Source organism: Vulpes vulpes, chromosome 15 (assembly GCF_048418805.1).
Source record: "Vulpes vulpes isolate BD-2025 chromosome 15, VulVul3, whole genome shotgun sequence".
Lineage (NCBI taxonomy): Eukaryota > Metazoa > Chordata > Mammalia > Carnivora > Canidae > Vulpes > Vulpes vulpes.
This window is the reverse complement of record NC_132794.1, coordinates 94,772,585-94,789,123: the sequence shown is the minus strand read 5'-3', so window position 1 is coordinate 94,789,123 and position 16,539 is coordinate 94,772,585. Positions and strand designations below refer to the sequence as shown.

The following is a 16,539-nucleotide window of genomic DNA, read 5'->3' as shown; positions in this document are numbered from 1 at the left end:
CCCATACCATCTGAAGCTACCACTCATGGCAGACAACTCTTCCCTCCAAGAATGAATGATCTCAAACAGCATAGCAGGTATAGGTTTGACCACCAGTCACTAGTGAATGCTGGATAATGAAATATACCCCTTTACTTGAATCAATCCATCATACCAAGGTGAGTGCAGTGGCCAGGACAATTAGAGGTCATACACTGCCACTAGAGATATAAAAAAGGACCACAGCCAGTTTTTCTCTAATCCCTATGTAGAGTCACTTGGTTTCCCAGATAAATTATTCTTGAACTGGTGATCACATTGAAAAACAAAACCTCAACAGAACTGAAAACTCAGGAAGATGATCATATTAAACAACTCAACATAGATCAAGGTCAGTTCTTCACCAGGCACATATGATGCATCTTGTGGCATCTTAGGGAAACTCTCATCCTTAGCAATGATAGTCACTTTTCTTTCCCTGTAAAATTTGTTCATAAAATGTAATTTCCCAAATAGTTTAAGGTATACAAATAGATACATACCTCCACACAGGGTCCATAGAGTTGAATAAAGGGACTTAAGCAAGCCCATGTAGGTCAAATACCTGTGCGTCTGGCTTGTAGTCATGCTTATACACAAAAGAGCATCAGCTTCAGCTACCATTTGTTCAAGTTTGCTGAGTCAACCACCACACTAGATGCTTTTTATACATTATCTCTCATTCTCACAAACATCTCATTAGGTAAATATTTTTACAGGTGAGGAGATTAAGGCACAGGAAGGTTAAATTCCTTACCTGAAGTCACACAATCGCTAAAGGGTATAGCCATCATCTGAACCCAGGACTGGCTGACTGCAATGCTTGTGTTTATTCCATTAAAACTCGTGGGAAAAAAAAAAAAAAAAAAGGCAGATCCAGGCTCAGGATCATCTTGGCTACATACCTCATACAATTCAATAATAATGTTTCCCATTAGACCTCGGCTACTCTTAATGTTCTCCATGGCCAGGGTGAAGTAGATGCCACGCGTGTCTGAGATGTACAGATTGTACGTGTCATTCTGGTTCCATTCTTGAACGGCTGCAAACACTTGGTTCTCATCGGTACTGATGATGTGCATGTCCTATAAGAAGATGGAAAACCTGTAAGGCAGCAGATCTCCATATCTCTCTGCCCATTGGGACCCAGAGTAATTACCATGACTCATGAATGGTTGGGAAAAAGCTTGAGTTATAGGCAATGTTAAACAATTCTGTGTCGGACCAAGGCTATAAATTAAGAGCTTCGTGATTTCTGTTCCTTGCTAAGTGACAGTAAGATAGGTGTAAGGGGCTTTGGTGGGTATCATTTTCCACGGCTTCAAGGGATTCATCCACTTTCATTTTTTATTTTTATACCTGAAAGTTAGTGTTAGTGCTAACGGAGACATACAGCCTTGCAAGAGGAAACTCACACATGCAAAGAAGACAGGGCTTATCCCTGGCTTTAGATCTTCATTCATGTTTTCAAACTTTTTAGTGTAGTGGTTTTGAAACTTCTCTTTGGGATCTTCAGAGTCATGGCGATTGCAAGAGGGTGGCAGGGAGGCAGAGCCAATGGGTAGGGCTCTGGGCTTCCAACACTGTTTTAACCAGATCGGCACCATTTTAATTTGTTTTATCCTGGACTTCTGCATAATATTTGGGGAATAAAAGGTGAGGGAGGCTCTGCTGCTAATAAGATAATATTTGAAAATCATAGTTGCAGAAAGGACACTCAACCTGGAATTTAGTGTTCTGGGTCATAACAGAAACTCTGCTATAAGTTAGCTATATGGTGTGGAAGGTGTTTGTGTCCCTGAGTTTCAATTTTCTCACCAAAACACTGAAAAGATTGGGCTACCAATGAAAATAGCTAACATCGGAGCACCACTCTAAGTCATCTAAATGTACTATTTCAGTTAAAAATCCAAATAATTCTCCCACAGAGGTAGTATAATTTCCATTTTGCTGAAGAATAAACTACGGTATGCAGAGGTTTGCCAACTTGCTTCATGTTACATACCTATTAAGTGACAGAAGCAGTAGAGCTCTAACTTAATTGTTAGCTTCTAACCATTTGGATACACAGCCTCCAGATTAGAAGCTGCAATCCTATGACCCATGAGATGAATATGAATCACAAATACTTGGTCTGATCACAGCCTCTACTGAATACCTGCTGGTGTAGTCTTTTAGACGAAGTCAGCACTCATGAAACTTCAGCCTTAAGTACCCAAAAGTTCTTATGATCTGCCTCTCACATATCAATGTGATAGGTGATGAACTTTCTAGTCCCTGAAGTCACTTTAGCTTGTATACCTGGACTAGAACATTTCCAAAATCAAATCTAACCAGTTCACAATTCAAAACAGTTTACAAAAGCCAGTTTTCATATGTGGCGAAGCACCGTACAAAGATTATCACAAAATCTAGTTCTTGCCCAAGGAATTCACGCTGTCAGGAGGAAATGTTGACACAGATAAACACTTGACATAATGGAAGTGTGGAGGCCAAGAAAAATTAAGGCCATTCCACCTCAAGTTTAGCATTAGCACAAGTACAGCCATGTTAGGTCCCTGGGAATAAGAACTGAACTTTACAGGGAAAACTACAGATTGTCCTAGGCAGGGAATCCCATATCAGAAAGATAATAAAGCTCAGAATGCCCTCGGCAGAGAATCCCATATCAGATCTTAAGAAACTCTCCCACCTTTTCCCCCATATTGGAATGGAAAAAATTCCTCCACCCCTTCTGAAGATCCCCTAGACCAGCCCATAAAAAACCCAGTTGTAACCCACTTCGGGGTCCAAGTCCCTGCTCTGCTCTATGGAATATACTTGGACCCACGCTCAAGCTTGTAAATAAACCCTCATGTACTTGCATCGGTGTTGGCTCCTTGGTGGTTTCTTGGATTTGCAATCTTGGGCACAATAGAAGCAGTTAAAAAATGTATAACTATACAGGTGTATATGCCAAGGAGTAATGGCATCCTGAGAAAGCAGGAGAGGACCCCTGTCACTGTGGTGGTAAGCACCCATACATAGTACGGGCATGGGGAATTAGAGTTGACAGTAAGTAAAGCACCAGGCTCTTACCTTCTTTAACCAACCTTTCCCAGAAATGATTTCAGCAATAAAAGGAGGTAGCAATGTCTATAATGTCACAACTATGGAGAGTTTCTCCAAGATGTTTTTAAAAAGGAGCAAGCTCATTCGATTTAGACAACGATGAGGTGGGAAAAGTGAGATGTGTTCTGGATCTTTTTATTGGAGAATCTGTCAAACCTTCAGTGTCTGGCCTTGAACTCCCTAGGTCGCCTTGACTAAGACCTCGCTAGCTCATTTGTGCTTACATACCTTATGGAATTACAGGTTCCTGCTGAGCTGCTTGAAAATGGAAATAAGGCTTCCTCTTAAAAACCCTGTGATGAAATTGTGTTGTGTTGGTGTGGAATGAAAGCCCAAGAACCCAGTAGGAGGGGAAATAGCAGCTGCAGGAAATACAGATTAAATTCACTTACCCTGTTAAAAATGCAATAGAAATGCCCGGCTTTTCCCAGATGTTTTGGTTATAAAAATGAATGAGCTAAGTTATTTTAGACTAAACTAATGTAAAAAAGTGGGGAAAAAAACAATTTAAAACACTGGGGCATGGTCAGGATTAAATGCAGCCAGGTTTGCTGTGAGTGTATCTCAGTTGGGAGATGTGCTGGGGTATATCACCTGGTGCTCAGGTATTGCAGGCTCTGAGGGATGGAGTGCTCTTTAGCATCTAGGACTGGGAAGTTTGCTCCAGAGATTCTTAATTTCCCTAGATCACTTAACTAATAAATGATATCACTAAGATTTAAACCCAAGACTATCAGAATCAGGAAGCTAACCTCTGTTATCAGTGAGTGTATAACTCAATATGCACCAAAATGACCTGGAGATCATAGCATGCGGACTCCTATGTCCCACTGCCTGAGGTTCTGATTCTGTATGTCTGGTTGTGAAGCCTTGAACTCTACCATCCGAACCAGCCTTCCAGATAAGTCAGGTGCATGCAGTCTGGAAAATCACTCTTTGAAAAAGATCTGAACTATGTGTCCTCTCTCCAGATAGATCTTATAGTTGAATAGGGATCTACCAATAATAACCAGAATATTAAGTTTTCAAGAACAAATAAAAGCATTATCAGTAATATTGGTCTAACAGGGATCTGAATGATAATAAAGTATATTTCTTAAATCCTGTGATCTCAATCTAACCTCTAAGCATGTGTCACCTCCTTCCTACAAAATTGAAGACATTCTTGCTACTCCTAAGAATAGTTGGGCAAGATATAAGTGGTGATGAAGAGAGAGAGCTTCAAGGGGGAAAAGCGGTAAGCCAGTTCTGATTGGGACTTTACTAAATGGGAATTTGGACAGCATCAGATATAACCACATTCTTGCCTTTATTTGGATAACAATTATAAATAACCCTCCCATTAATTTGGAAGAATTGTATTTGCCTTTCACAAACCTAAATGTGAGACTTCGTCGATAAACAATGGTGAAAATACTTCCCCATGATTGAAGCATTTTTGTGTAATCTGGGCTAAATGTAACTTCATTCATTATAAAAATACATAGGTTATTCAGCACCTGCCATGTGCCAAGCATTATAATAGAAGTACAGAGAGGAACAAGACATACAACCTGACCTCAAGCAGGTGCCTCATGGTGGTGGGGATATCATGCACTCTTGTCCTTCTGTGAACCTGACTAAAGTCTCCAGTACAGTACTGATAGGAATACAAAGGCTTATAGATTGGGGAGTGGGGGGGAGGGTGGGCAGGGGAATCCATGGAGACATATGGAACTTGAGTGGCTTGAAAACAGTTTTTCCCTGAGGGAGGTGAGGACAGACAGTAGCCACACCATAAGGGGCTCCGCATGGCACACTTAAGTTTTACCCAGAAGGAGATACAAAATTGGCACAAGATTTTAAGCAGGAAAAAAGGAAAAATTAGCAATGACCAATGTAGAAATCTGGCTGGGGAAGACCAGCTTCATTGCAAGATCACATTTGTCGTGGAGGCAGCGTGAAGGTAGACTTAGTGGACAAGGAGGAAGGCTTATGAAGTGACTGCAATAATCTAAGTAGTGAAACATAAGAGCCTGAACAAAGGAAGCAGGTTTTCTATGAGAACTCTATGAAATGGGTGAGATATGGAGGCAGAAGCCACAGGGGGATAAAGGAAAAGGGAATATCTTTAATATGCTTGATATCTGACTTTCAAAATTCTCTGCTTCTTTTTAGTGTACACATGCAATCATAATTAAACACCCATAGCTAAAAACTTGCATAATCATTTATCCTATGTCAGTCTCTCTCATTAGATGGTAAGTTCCCAGTTAGAGAAGACACTGTGTCTTTCTTATTTATCACTTCACTTCTAGCACTTACTAAGTATTTAGCACTTGGTAGATATCCAATAAAAGTTTTCATATCAATAAAGAGATAGAGTAAGTAAACAAAGGAGAAGGATGAAATTTTAGGGATATAATATAAAGACACCGAGCTCAGTTCTAGAGTTTTAAAATGGGATCTTTCAAGGGAGCTACTTCAAATAGGCAGTCCAGAGTTCAATCAATATGGGATGAGGCTATGGACACAGGTGTCACCAATATGGAGAGAAGGGATGAAGTCACCTAGGAATCATGCAGAATGCCAGAACTTAGGATCATTAACATTTAAGGGTGGCAGGGGAAGAGGAACCAGAAAAAGAAATGAGAATAAAATATTCCAAAGAGAAGAGTATCAGGTATGGATTTTTTTCCAAGTGTCAAATGGAGAAATGTCTATTGCACTTGGCTGGAGACGGTCCCTGGTAACAATGGCTAGAGGATTTTTGGTGGAATAGTGGAAAGAGGGGTACGGGAAAGCAGAAGATAGCTGGAAGTAGGCTGAAGAGTGGATAGGAAGTGACAAAAAAAATTAGAATTACAGAACATTTTAAGAAGTGCGGCTGTGACACAGCAAAGGATTAAATCAGTATTTGGGGCAATGTAAAAATTAAGGAAAATTGTCCTAAGGAAATTAAGGAAAAGGTTAATATCACTGTCATTATCATTATAATAAATTTTCTCAAGCATATTTCCCTCTTCTCCCCTTTATTATTCAAAATGGGATTAAACATATTCTACTGTCAACTAAAAGCAAACCTAGACTTAGGCAGGGAGAGCCTTTATTTGCAAAGACTATTGCGATAGGGAGAACACTCTAGCTGCCGTACTTGCAAGCCCTCAGAGTAAAGTCAGAGAAAAACTACTTTTCACAGAGAAAGTAAAATAAGGCTAGAGACAACCTGGTGTGGGGAGCAGAGTTAGCAGGTGGCAGGACAGGGGGCCATTGAACAGGAAACCGTCCTCCTTATAGTCAGGTGATTTTCAGAAAGCCTGTTAACAAGGGGTTGTTCTGAGTTCTAGGGCTGGCAAGAGTACCCAGTGCTCACATCTGCTCAAGACTGAGTCAAAGTTAAGGGCTTAGGGGAAGGTGAAAAGCCAAACTAAGCCTCGTCAAGTCAAACGAGCCAGCATTTTGTCCAGGTTGGTCAGTGAGGGCAAAGAGTTCAGTTAATCATTTATGAGATAAAGAATGGGAATTTTATCTTGTCGATGGCAGGCGTCTGCATCTTAGTAGGTGCATGGGGATGAGTGTTTTTTGCAGTGAGCCACATCCAGGAACACAAGAGTAGGGAGTATTTCTTAAACCTTACATTCTCCAGAAGCTCAGGGCTTAGTATAGGTCAATGGTATTGTAATACCCATTTCACAGATAAGAAGACCTGAGCTCATGGGTAAGCAAGTGGCAGAGCTGGAAAGATAGCTCAGGACTTCTTGCTCAAAAGCTCCATTGCCTTTATGCCAGGCTCCTGGGGTCCCTGCCCTGTGCCTCCTTGCCCTCTGGTAGTGTGGGTGCCTCCCATGTCAACTGGACTCCCAGGGACTGGTTATGGAGGACTCCACACAAGGCTCCTAATAATGCCATTCATTATTGATGCTGTTCATTTCATTCTCTGCAAAACACTCAAAGCCACGGAGTGCCCCAGGAGAGTGTATTCTGAACAGACAGGCTGGGAGGAGGGAGAGGTGTGAGGGCAGGGATGACAGGGAGCTTCTCCTTGTTTTTGTTTTTAAGCAAGACACCTAACAGCAATCGCAGCTCATAGAACAGCAACAACTTGCTTAAAAGCCATTTCCATTTTTAAACACTTCCACCCCCTCTGTCCTTACCTCCTCCTCAGCCTAGGCTATGAAAATCTGAGCCAATGCTGGCTAATAAAGGGGATCAATAACCATCCAGCTATTTTCACAGCAGCCCTCATATTAATGAAGCTGCTCTGGATGAAGTTCCATAAAAGGGTCCACACGGATGGTACTCCACCACAATAAATTGCCATGGGGTTGCTGATCGTTAATGGAGTGTTCCAGGGTTGTGATCAATTCCAGGCTTCATTTGTCTCCACCTGCAGCCACACTGCCCAGGGGAGCAAACTGTTTGTTTTCCTCGGAAGGTTAAAAATACATAAAATATGCACATGATGCAGAGAATAGGATTTATGCTGGGAATATGGTTTAGAACATGCTTGAAATACTTCTCCAGGGCCAGTACATGGAAATCATCAAGTTACTACAAGGGGTCTTTCTCCTTCTGAAAGAGCATGACAAACTTCAGGGATCCTGCTTGGGTTTAGAATATCTGATGGGTACATTTTGCAACCACAATGCTATATGATGGCCCCATACTAGTCAGTCACAGAGAGGGCAGAGAAAATGAGAAATTGATTCCCGTGGCTCCTGAGGCTACTTAAAACAGTCCTTGCTCATCTCATTGGCCTCTCCATTTCTCTCTCTACAACTCAGTCTCTGGAGATGGTGTTGTAGTCTGTTGAATGAACCATATTCTCTCTCTTAAAATAGGGCCTATGCATGTCTTTTGGCTTCCCAACTCTTGTTGCAGGGTTAACTCCTTAACCCACTTACATAAGCTTAAACCCCACTCTCTTTAGGAAACTCATCCTCACTGTCCATATAGGTAAGTTCCACCTATTATGTCACAATGGTCCTTGAACTTCTATACCTATAACACCCCCTACACCTACAATCCCTGGTTCAGGGACTCCCTTCTCTATCAGAATATAAGCTCCATGGAGGCAGGGATCATTTGTAGCTTATTTTCTACTCTATCCATAGAGCTTAAATTAGTGCCTGGTACAGAGTAAAAGCTTAAATGGGAGAAAGAACTGTTCAATGGATGAATAAAAGAAGGATCAAATGAATGGATGAATCCATGCATGCCTATGTGAATGAATGAATAAAACAACCCACCTTCTTGTCCCATAATCCCTCCCACCTATGTACTCCTCATTTAGCCTTTCATGATGTTTCCCAGCACCAGCTTACAGACCCAAATCTTTGCAACATTACATTTGATAGGTGGCCAATCAGAGACTTGGCTTTTTCATAGCCTCATTAAGTGATGCGATTGTATCCTGTCCATGTTCAGATTGAGGTTCTAAGATCCATTTCCTCCAAGAAGCCATCGTTCACAAGGGATGGAGTCTATGGGGTAAGTTTTATGATTTTCCAAAAAAGGAGTTAAAATACCATCATTTGATATTAACATTATAGTAAATTATTCCTTTTTAATTGCTCATAGTGGAAGAAGGGAGTAGAAACATAGGCAGTGCATTTACATTTGACATTAAAATGTAGAGAGAAGCATGAACTACACAAGACTCACCTGTGCACCTCTACACACACGTATACGCAGTATCTGGGATCCTGCCTAGGCCATTCTGAGCCCCTACCTCTATTTGGCAGGAAGGCTCTGGCAAGAGGGAAGGACCCCCAGAAGAGACTGAGTACTAGCTCCCTTTTCACTGGGCAATGACCCCAGACTATCCAGGATGTATGAGACCTAGGGAATCCAAGCTCTTGCCTGCATGCCCTGCTGAGAGGGGAACACAGAACCCAGGTTCAGGGACATCAGCAGAGACCAGCCCCCCATGGTGGTAAGTCAGGCTCCATGCCAGCTATCTCCCAGGTAGAAGTCATGCCTCCTCACAGCCCAACATGGCAGCATCTCCCCTTTTGTTTTGTCTGGCAGGACCTGGGACAGCAGGTGGTGTGTACCTTGGGCAGGGAGTACTTGGGTAGCTTTATCTGGGCGAAGGCTTCTCTTCGATAGGACACGTAGTAGCTGGCTCTTCCACCAGTTGTTACCTGGAAACACAAAGAAGTCAGATGGGGTCAGGGATCATGGCCAAGTTGAAAAGTTTTAGCTTCTCCATCAACAGCCACAATAGGTTTGTGATAACTTTTTAGAGAATATCCCTTGCTGGCATTTAGCCTCTGGTCCCACAGCACTGAGCTGCTCTTATGTCATGGCACTTAGACAACAGATGAGCAATCACAACAGTATTTCTCAGTGGCTGACACTTTCTGTGAGAGCAGGGTCTCCGCCTCTGGTCACTATGCTCCACATATGTACACACCTAATAAATATTTTCAACTGGTAACAGAAGCCACTGATGCAGGATGTACCCATAATGGATTTATTCTGCCTTAAGAAATAAGTTTCTAATCTATTGCAATCATGACATGATTGTGAAACAACTTTTTTTCTGAATCTAAATAACTACTCTTGGGTAAAACCTCTTGCTACTTTGAAATTAATTTCATTTCTCATCTGAGCACAATCTTTTTCCCTTCATATTTACAAATCCATGCACTGAGCGGGTATTTTTTGGTCCTTTCCATGTATAAGTTATTTAAAGGAATCAAAGGTCAAAGGAAGAACTCTGGACCAGAAAGTGAGAAATCCTAGGTTTGAGTCCCAGCTCTGCCATCTGAGGGAGTCAAGCTCTGTAATCTCACTTGGCACAGATGGATTCTTATAGGAACCTGGAAACCACTCCAAGGAGTGGTCCTCTGGTCGGGGCTTGTTGAAAAGTCCTGCCAACATGGCACAGCTCTGCAGATGGCTGCTCTCAGCCCAATCGTCCTAACTCAGGGGGACATTAATATTCACAAGAGAATATACCATAGACTGTTCAGAGAAAATAGCAGGACCACAATAGCAACACGGCTGCTGGGCCGAGGAGGCAATTACTGGAGGCACCCGCTCTGTTCTCACCAAGCCCTTGCTGGAGATGGGCCAGTCCTCCCACTCTAGTCCAAACCTGGCGCCCATCCACAGCGGCTGCGGGGAGCAGGCGAGGTGTCACATCTTTATTGAAAGCCACCCATTGCTCCTCACTCCAAGAGGTGGCATCTCCCATGGCTTCCCCTTGCTCTTCACAGACTGGAAGCCCACAAATTCTCAGGCAGAGCAAATATTAGAGTCTGTGTGAAGGCAGAACCTTGGAAAAAACTTGGTCAAAGACTTAAGCTATGAATCAAAAGGAGAGACTGGTTTTGTCCCTAGCGTTCAGCACTATCCCTGCATCTCTATTTCCTACTTAGAGCCGTTCATGTCCTGTATTCCAAGATTTCTGTTTTTTTGTTTTTGTTTTTTGATAAGACATCTGTTCTGAATCTATATCGTTCTGGATTGACTTAGAGGCGGGGCATTCACATATTATGATCAATGAGTTGCTAAGAGGTCTTTTTCTTTCTTATTTTTTAAAGATTATTTATTTATTTATTCATGAGAGACACAGAGAGAGGCAGAGACATAGGCAGAGGGAGAAGCAGGCTCCCCATGGGGATCCTGATGTGGGACTAGATCCCAGGACCTGGGATCACAACCTGAAGCAAAGGCAGATGTTCAACCACTGAGCCACCCAGGTGTCCCAAATCTTTCTCTTTTCAAAATAAATTTCAATTGTATAGAATCAGATTAAAATATAATCTTTGGTACTGAATACCTAGTCACTCCTAATCCTTGCTTCATCCTATAATTTCCTTCCTCTCCTTTCCTTTCCCTTCTCTTTCCTCCCTCCCTTCTTTCCTTCCTTCCTTCCTCTTTCCTTCTTTTCCTCCCTTCCTCCTTCCTTCCTTTTTCCAGTCTAGTTAACATACTGTGTTATGTTAGTTTCAGATATACAATATAGTGATTCAACAATTCTAGATATTCCTTGGTGCTCTTCAAGATAAGTATCCTCTCCATCCTCATCACTTTTTTCACCATCCTCCCTGCCCCCAGTCCCCTCTGGCAACCATCTGTTTGTTCCTTATAGTTAAGAGTCTGTTTTGGCATTTGTCTTTCCTTCCTTGTTCATTTGTTTGTGTCTTAAATTCCACATATGGATGAAATTGTATGGTATTTGTTTTTCTCTGACTTATTTCACTAAGCATAATACTCTCTAGATTCATCCATGTTGTTGCAAATGGCTATTTCTCATTATTTTTTATGGCTGAGTGATGTGATGTTCCATTATGTGTATATATATCCATTATGTATGTATATGTATATAAAATATCTCATATCTTCTTTATCTACTCATATGAGTAGATATATATCTATATAGAGAGAGATATAGATAGAGATATCTCATATCTTCTTTATCTACTCATCTATTGATGGCTACTTGAGCTGCTTCCATAATTCAGCTATTGTCAGTAATGCTGCAATAAACATAGGAGTGCGTAACATCTTTGTGAATTAGTGTTTTAATTATAAATTATAAAACCAACACATGTACACCTGTCAGCCTAAGAATTGGAACAGTGGTGCTTAAACTTAAGCTGCATCAGAATCACCTGGGCTGCTTAAAACTCAGACTTCTGGGCCTCACTTACAGAGCCGTTAAATTGATCAATCTGAGGTGAGGTCCACGAATTGTCTTTTCCCATGAGTTTCCAGATGATGCTGATGCTGTTGGTCTGGGGACCACACTCTGAGCAGCTCAGTACTAGAATTTTAATGACAAATGACATACACTTCTGTGGTTCCATGCCCTGCACCTATCCTGACCCTGGCCTCTCTCTGAGATATAGCCACTTTCCTGATTTTGTGTTGACAATGACCATAAAGTTTTTTTTTTTAATTGAAGTGAAATTCCTACTACATAAAATTAACATCTTAAAATGTACAATTCAGTACAAATTTAGCCCATTTGCATTACACAACTTCTATCTAATTCTAAAAGATATTCATCACCCTCAAAGGAGATCTCATACCCAGTGATAAAATTGTTAAATCCCAAAATATATGCTCTGGTCACTTTTCTTTTTTTTTTTTTTTAAGATTTTATTTATTTATTCATGAGAGACACAGAGAGAGGCAGAGACATAGCAAAGGAAGAAGCAGGCTCCCTGCAAGAAGCCTGATGCAGGACTCAATCCCAGGACCCTGGGATCACAACCTGAGCCAAAGGTAGATGCTCAAATATTGAGCCACCCAGGTGCCCTCTGGTCACTTGTCATATGCTTAAAATGCAGCTCTCTACAGGAGACACCCTGAATATTACCAAACATGCCTTGGGAAAGTAAACTGGCATCACAGAGGTCTAGTCCTATCACTGAATGCTGGTCAGAACACAATTAATTAAAAGAAGTTTCTCCTGAGAAGACTCAGTTGGCTCCATATGGAACAAGGTGAGAGCACCATCAAGCATCAGACCAGTACCATAGAACAACACTGGGTCTCCTGGGGTTTCCAAATCACAGTCAAAGGAGAACAGAGTGGTCCCCTCAATAGGGTGATAGGCCTCACCAGCTTGGGAACTCAGCTGAACCATGCCTGATACAATCCTGCACGAGTACAGACTCTCTCTCACACACACACAAGCTCACACACACAACCTGGAGACTTCGTGCTTGAGAAATCAAAGAAGGAGATTATACTTCAGACACACAATTAGACAATCCAAACTACTAAGGGGCTGATGAAGCCCCAGGGACCCAGAGGTTCTTCCAGTATCTATGATATCAAAGTATCTCCCAGTGATACCAAGCTGGCTCCTGCAGTTCTGCTTTGTCCTGGTTATATCCTTCTCTGTATTTCTCTGAACCATCCAACTGATAGTTTAACCTCATTGTAAGATCATGGGTGCATGGAAGGGCTTTGGATGCCACCAAACCATTACAATTTCTCTCTCCTCTCAATTCTTGAACTTTGTCCTCTCTATTCCTACAGCCCTTTCAACATTTACTCTTGTAGTGCACATAGTCCTACAATTTTCCCTCCATGTCTTATTACAGGATTGCAACCTCCCTGATTCCTAGTCAGTGCTGGACTCATGGCAAGTGATTGGTGAATACATAGTAATAAAAGTAATGACACAATGGTCATTGATTGAGTTCATCTATTATGCTCCAGAACTGCATGTAGCCATTATATAAATTATCTAGTTTAATCTTCATGACAACCCTTCAGAGACTATAAGGTACTGAGTGACTTGCTCAACAGAAGATAAATTTGAACCTAGCAAAATTTGGCTCTAGACCTGTTCTCCTCCTCTTGCGACTAAGAAGGGTCTCCATTCATCTTACTCATCTCACTATAACAACAGTACATTGTCTTGATTCCAAGATGTATTTTAAAACATGTAAAAATCTTGTAGTTGGCATGTGTATCTATGTTTATTTTTGTTCATAAGCCCAGGAAATCTGTCATGACGTTGATGGTGTATCTTAAAAATAACGTCTTTGTAGAAGAGAGAAGGCAAGGGAATAGAACAAGATTAATAATGACTACCATGCAAAGAAAGCTTATTACACAGAAAATGGGACAATAAGCAGTTTATATACCATACTTCATTTGATTTTAATTATATATTAAGTAATATATAGTACCTCTACAGGTCAGGAAATTGAGGCTGAGAGTGGTCAGCTAACCTGCTCGACACCACACAGCCTTTTGTTGTTACAGTCAATCTGTGACTCTTAGCTGTGTCCAAGCCCTTAACTAGGAATAAGTGCATCCCCAAAATGTCATGTACAGAGCAGGGGCTCAATATGCAGTGACTAACTGAATAATGAATTGTGGGGATTAATCCACTCAACCAGAGACACTTTGAGTTTGACTTCCTCCATTGGTTAGTAACTAAACCATGGTGGCACTGAAGAACTCTCCATTCTACCCAGTCCCTAGATGGTCACCAGAATTTATCTCTAGCACTCTTCTTTAGGAGCAGAATCCTCACAATGTTGGGATGATAATCAAGCTGATGCATTTGCTGCCTCTCCACTATTATTTGTATGGCTCTCTGGCAACCACATAAGAAAAGAATAAAGTTTAGTGACTATTAATCTATTTTGATGAACTTTTCTCTTCCTCACAAGCAAATCTGCTGGCATTGTAAATCCCAAAGATTATTACCACTTTCCCTTTCAGTGACACCTTTTATTTTACATATGATGAATGTCATCCAATTATTTGCTCTGGGCCCATCCGTCATGCTAAACACTGAATTAGCTGGGTCTTTTCCTCACTAATGGCTGGCTCGTTAATCTGATTTTCTGGATTTCCATTTTACAGGTTTAATTGGGCTCCTGGCCAGTGAAAATGATTCCTTTGGACAAATGTACTGACCATTAAATACATCTGTCTCTTCTGACTTGTTCCCATTCTTGCCGTAACCAAGTCTAACCTGACATATCTTTTATTTTTTCATTTCTCCTTGCTTCTGGATGATGGCATGTCCTGGGGGAGAGAGAGAGATTTGCCAAAGAAAAAAAAAAGGAACCAAAGCACCTGGAGTCATGTTGAACCTGTTTCTGCCATAGACAGAGGAAAACTCGTAGTATCTCTAAAACTCGTAAGTGATCTGAAAAGAGAAGCAAAAATGAATACTTTCAAGTGTCTACTGTGTTGAGTGCCTTAAATTCATGATATTATTTAATATCCACACTAATTATGATTACTATTATTATTGTTGGTAATATTAGTAGTGCCCTAACAGAACATTCTCTGAGTATTTAGCATATGCCAAGCACCATTCCTCTGTACATACCAGCCTTCTATTTTATGTTCAGGTGAGAAATTGAGGAGTAGGAAAGTTACACAATATACTCAAACACACCAAATAAATGGTGGAGCTGGAACTAGAACTCAGGTTTATCTGACTGCAAAGCTTATGCTGGTCCCTTGGACTATGTTAGGTTTCCAAACCTTTGTGGATAGGAATGGATCCCATGTCATTCAATTTCCAATTTCCCAGGTAAGATGCCTACCAACAAGGCAGATCCTTTTACGTAAGGGATCATATCAGTGTCTTAGTCTTGAGAAATCAATGCTCTATTGTTGCACAGGAGTGAACAGTGCTGCTCCTAGAATTTGTGAATAAGAGGGACCATCGTGGAAAGAAATCTGGCTGACACGAGAAATGCAGAAAATGGCATTTAGGAGATTTTACAGCTAGAGGACCTTGCTGGGCCCAATATGATGTGAATAATCTGCCTAAACAAGAGAAGTGGCCACCTGTACAGGCTTCCGTTAGTGACTCCCACACAAGCCTCTGCAGCATTCCCTCCTCCTCAAAGAAACAAAAGGGAAGAGCATAGTTGTTAGGATGCACAATTAACTTTTCCAATTTCTTTGCTCATTAATTCTATTCAGATTATTTAAAATAAATCTTGACATTGTTAGGCCTTTCTCTTCCTTTCCACCTACATAATTCCTTCAAAGATCACATTTCTCTTTCAAGAACAAAGGAGCAAGATTCAACCGCTGGGCTAGGAAGTCAATAAATAGCCATCAGTCTCATCAGGAAGTTGCTCTAAGTGTCGGGATGGCCCCGGGGGCTTCTGCACAGCACGTTACTTTGCCCCTGCCATCCTAAGGTCATTTGCCAAAAGTGTTTTACTACGGCACCACACTATAGGTTGGAAACAAAACTTGTGGGATGGCATTTGGAACAACATGACATCTTACCAGTAAGCCATCTCCTCTGCTAGACTGTTTGATGTTGAATTTAGTGTTTGTCAAACTGGTGTCTGCTCATTTTATGTCCTGGAGGCTGTGTGATATTAATGTAATATGCAGTTTTATCTGCCTGTTTCTAGAAAGAGTGAGTCTATTACCTACCATGCATACACTGTGCTGAGGCTGAACCTCCTTTGAAACAGATTTGCACATAAAATCTTTTATTGGGGCCCTAACACAATAAAATCTTTTACTGGGGCCCTAACATAACAACCCCCAAATAACCTCACGAAGAGTAGATTTGGAATAAGATGGTTGACACTGAAGCCAATATTGTTCTCTCAATTTGGAGAGACAGAGAGAGAGAGAGAGAGAGAGCATGTGTATGTGTTTGTAGGGGATGTGCTGGAGGGAAGATGAATACTGAGGTTGGCCAAAGCAAAAACATACTGACAAAATACCACCTTCACCCACCCTGCCAAGAAATTTCTTGGGACTTTAACTGTCCCTTGGGAATGGTAATAAGAGAGAGAAAAGGTGGGGAGTTAGAAAAGCATGGGGGGAAGATTTGTGTCTAGACCACCGACAGCTCTAGGAAAGGAGTTAGCGTGCCTGACTCTGAGACTGTTACTTTGAATACAGTAAAGGGTCTGGACTTGGTAAGTTTCCAAGGACATATTTTAAAAAAAATACACC

At 41.3% G+C, this 16,539-nt stretch overlaps 1 protein-coding gene across 1 annotated transcript in view; it reads right to left on the bottom strand.

The window, feature by feature from the left end:
• SORCS3 (sortilin related VPS10 domain containing receptor 3) overlaps nt 1-16,539 on the bottom strand; it is a 586,685-nt gene that overhangs the window by 104,744 nt on the left and 465,402 nt on the right. Inside the window, exons 8-9 of the mRNA XM_072739947.1 lie at nt 9,165-9,254; nt 924-1,103 (exon numbers count right to left, since the gene is read on the bottom strand). Of these exons, the coding sequence (XP_072596048.1) occupies nt 924-1,103; nt 9,165-9,254 (270 nt within the window). The remainder of the gene's footprint in view (nt 1-923; nt 1,104-9,164; nt 9,255-16,539) is intronic.